General features: G+C 39.5%; 1 protein-coding gene across 1 annotated transcript in view; it reads right to left on the reverse strand.

Annotated features, from left to right (window-relative positions):
* The window catches only part of LOC102030119 (double homeobox protein 4C-like), a gene marked incomplete at its 3' end in the record, with an annotated part of 61,361 nt that extends 58,588 nt beyond the window's left edge, over positions 1–2,773 (reverse strand). The window contains 3 exon segments of the mRNA XM_013516408.1: positions 2,145–2,348; positions 2,415–2,598; positions 2,759–2,773. Coding sequence (XP_013371862.1) covers positions 2,145–2,348; positions 2,415–2,598; positions 2,759–2,773 — 403 coding nt within the window.
* Between the last annotated feature and the right edge of the window lie 938 nt (positions 2,774–3,711).

Here is a 3,711-nt window from a genome sequence, read left to right on the forward strand (position 1 = left end):
AAGAAGAAGAAGAAGAAGAAGAAGAAGAAGAAGAAGAAGAAGAAGAAGAAGAAGAAGAAGAAGAAGAAGAAGAAGAAAAGAAGGAAGGAAGGAAAAAAGAAAGGAAGGAAGGAAGGATGGGTAGAAGGAAGGAAGGAAGAAAAAACAAGCAAGCACGCATGCTTGGGTTGATGCTCATTGGTAGACCCAGCATTTAGCAGTACAAAGACATGAATTCAGTCCCTAGCACCAATACTACCCCTACCAACAACAAAACATTCTAACTGATTCAGTTTTCTAGTAATAGCTGTCTTTCTGGCTAAGAGAAATCCACCTTTTTTGCTGTGTCCTTACATGAGAAACACATACACAAACACCCATTATCTGTGAAGCAAGCTCTCTGGTGTTTCTACCTAAGAGAGATACACTCCCAAAGCAGGCATAGTGGCATATGCCTGTAATCCCAGTGCTCTGGGAACCTGAGGTAGAAGGATCAGAAATCAGAGCCCATGCTAGGCAACTCAGTGATTTAAGGAAGTTACACCTCAAAATAAAAAATTAAGCCAAGCCTGGTGGCAAACACCTATAATCCCAGTACTTGAAAGGCTGAGGCAGGAGAATTGCTGCAAGTTTGAGGCCAGCCTAGGCTACAAAGTGAATTCAAGGCCAGCCTGAACTGCATAGAAAGACCCTGTCTCAAAAACCTAAATAAACAAATTAATTAATTAATAAAATACTGAGGATGTAGCTCAGTGCAAAAGCTTTGGGTTCAATCCCTAATACCATGAAGAAAGAAAAAAAACAAAGAAAGAAAAAGAAGGAAGGATAGATAAAAGAAAGAAAGAAAGAAAGAAAGAAAGAAAGAAGAAAAGAGTAGAGAGGAAGAAAGGAACAAAGGAAAAAGGAAGGAGAAGGAAGGAAGGAAGGAAGGAAGAAAGGAAGGAAGGAAGGAAGGAAGGAAGGAAGGAAGGAAGGAAGGAAGGAAGAAAAGAGAAGAGAGACAATCCCACATCAGATGTGTTAAGACATATCTAGATGTTCCCCCAAAGCCTAACCCATTATAGGTAAGGGCTTTTGCAAGGTGACTGGATCATGGGGGTGTGATACTCATCAGTGCATTAGTCCACTGAAGAGTTTATAGCCAAATGTGATATTTGGAGGTAGAGCCTGGCTTCAGGAGATGGGTCACTGTGGGAGTGGCCTGGAAAGGTCTATCTCCATTCCTCTTCCCCTCATCTCATCCTGCTTTCTGTCACCATGGCATGAATTCTTTCTTCTCTGCTATTCCCCTCTGCCATTCTGGCCTGCCTTGGAGCCAGCCAACTGTGGACAGAAACCTCTACAACTGAGATAAAATAAACCTTTCTTCTTTAGAGTTGTGGGTGTCAGGTATTGTGTCTTGTGAGGAGAAAGTGACTAAGACAGATGGCACTAATCCATCATGGGGACCCCACTCTCATTACTTCCCAATGCCCCAAGTCCAAGTTCTATCATATGGAAATTGGGGCTTTAACACATGAATTTTTCTTCAGTGTATAGCACAAGTGATCACACAGCATCACAACAGTAGGAAAACCTGATATTATGTGCCTTCTGATGTTGTGCAATCAAAAAATACAACATATGTTCTGGCTTAAATATTTAATTTTTCTGCACTAATGAGGAAACAATCAAACACATCCTGAATAGGGGATGGTCTACAAGAAAGCTGTCCCACCTATTCAGATAGTATAATTAAACTTGTTTAATTGGTCAGAGAACTGTTCTAAAATTTAAAAGGTAGTAAAGAGTAACACAAATATTTTCCGCTGAACAAAATTTTATTGAGTGTTGATTTCCAAAGCAAGTTTTTGTTTGGTCATGTAGCCTGGGTGGCATTTTTGGTTAAAGATGTCAGTGCTTGCTGAAGCTCTGAGTAGATAGCAGTAAATAAATTCTTATCTTAATAGGGTTGCTGGACTCATTGGAAAAGTGAGCAGTGCAATATCTTTGAAGATCCAGATTCAAGAAGAGTTATCAAGTACTGTGCCCAATCTCTTGGATGAGAAGTGGAGAACTTGGCTCCCCTTTAAGAAGGTGCTGGATATGGAAGAGGTTCCTGCTGGTGCAAACTGAACTCAACAGGTTCGGTACTTTCAACACATGTGAGAAATCTTAGCCATGACCTTGTTTTAAGAACACATTAGGTTCTGTTTTCCTTGGACATGGATGGAGTCTAGATCTTTGATTCCAAAACCAAATTTGGACTCTTGATTCTGGGACCCCTATTTCCTTAGCAACTTGCTGTTCAGAGTGAATCCTGGGTAGGAGTTGCTCAGAAATAAGGATGTGTAACTGAGTGGGGCTGTAGATGATGTGACCCCACCTGGCTTCCCAGCTTTGTTCTTAAAGGTGATCGCATCCATGCTCATGGCTTGAATCTGAAGCCTCCTTACATTCTGGTCTGTTCTTAAGTTGGTACCTAGCTCTTCAATCCTGAAAACAAATCTGGATTTTCCACTCTTCAGTGTTGATTTCCAAAGCAAGTTTTTGTTTGGTCATGTAGCCTAGGTGGCATTTTTGGTTAAAGGTGTCAGTGAAGATTCTCCAGTGTGCTTCTGTAATTTGGTATAGCTGTGCCTATAATTTGTTTGTGCAGACTCCTTGTACAGATACTAGATGTCTGCAAACAGAATTAAGCTGAGCATAGTGGAGCTAGCACTCTGGGGGCTGAGACAGGAAAATCACAAATTTCATCTATGCCACTGAATGATTCGGTGAGAGCTGTCCAAAGAGTTACCATGTGGAAAAGCATCCTGATGTCCAAGCAGCATTCAGGAGATCCCCAAATACAAACTGTGAAGCTCAAAGAAGAATGCAAATATAAAAGATATTTAGGGGACAACTGGAGAAATTTAAATATATACTTTATTAGATAATAGAATAGTATCATTTTCTTAGATATGATAAAGCAACGCAGTTGTAGGAAAGTATCCTTATTCTGAAAGGTGTGCTGAATTATTTAAGGATAAAGTGACATAATATCTGCAAATTACTTCTGAAAGACTCAGTAAAAAGTTAATGAAAAAACCGCTTGAATGAAGCTGAAGATAGAATTTCAGATCTTGAAGACAGCATGGCAGCTAGCAATTGTGAAAGAAAGGACCTCTTAAAATACACAAGGAACTAGGAAAAATCAACTCAACAGCTGCAAGATGAGGCAAAGAGGAATAATGTAAGACTACTAGGAGTCAATGAAACAGCAGGAAGCAACACAAATGGCATGATAAGAATATTTGCAGAAATAATAGTAGAAAATTTCCTAAACATGGAAACAGAATCTGATATACAGGTAAATGAGGCATATAGAACTTCAACTAGTCATAACCAAAATAAAACTACACCCAGACATATAATAATCAAGATCCCAGATCTCCAGCAAAAGAACAGAATATTAAAAGCTGCTAAAGAAAAGAAACAGATCACCTATAAAGGAAAGCCCATCAGAATCATGGCAGACTTCTCAACACAAACCATCCAATCAAGAAGAGTGCGGAGTGAAGTATTACAGGTCCTGAGACAAAACAGCTTCCAACCCAGACTGATGTACCCTGGCAAACTATCCTTCAAATTCAACAGAGAAATAAAATATTTCCGCGACAAAGAACAATGGAAGAACTTCATGAGTGCCAAACCATCCTTACAAAGAGTACTAAATGATATTCTAGACAGAGAAAAAAATGACCACAATTT

This window comes from Chinchilla lanigera, unplaced genomic scaffold (genome assembly GCF_000276665.1).
Source record: "Chinchilla lanigera isolate Chin_1 unplaced genomic scaffold, ChiLan1.0 scaffold00034, whole genome shotgun sequence".
Lineage (NCBI taxonomy): Eukaryota > Metazoa > Chordata > Mammalia > Rodentia > Chinchillidae > Chinchilla > Chinchilla lanigera.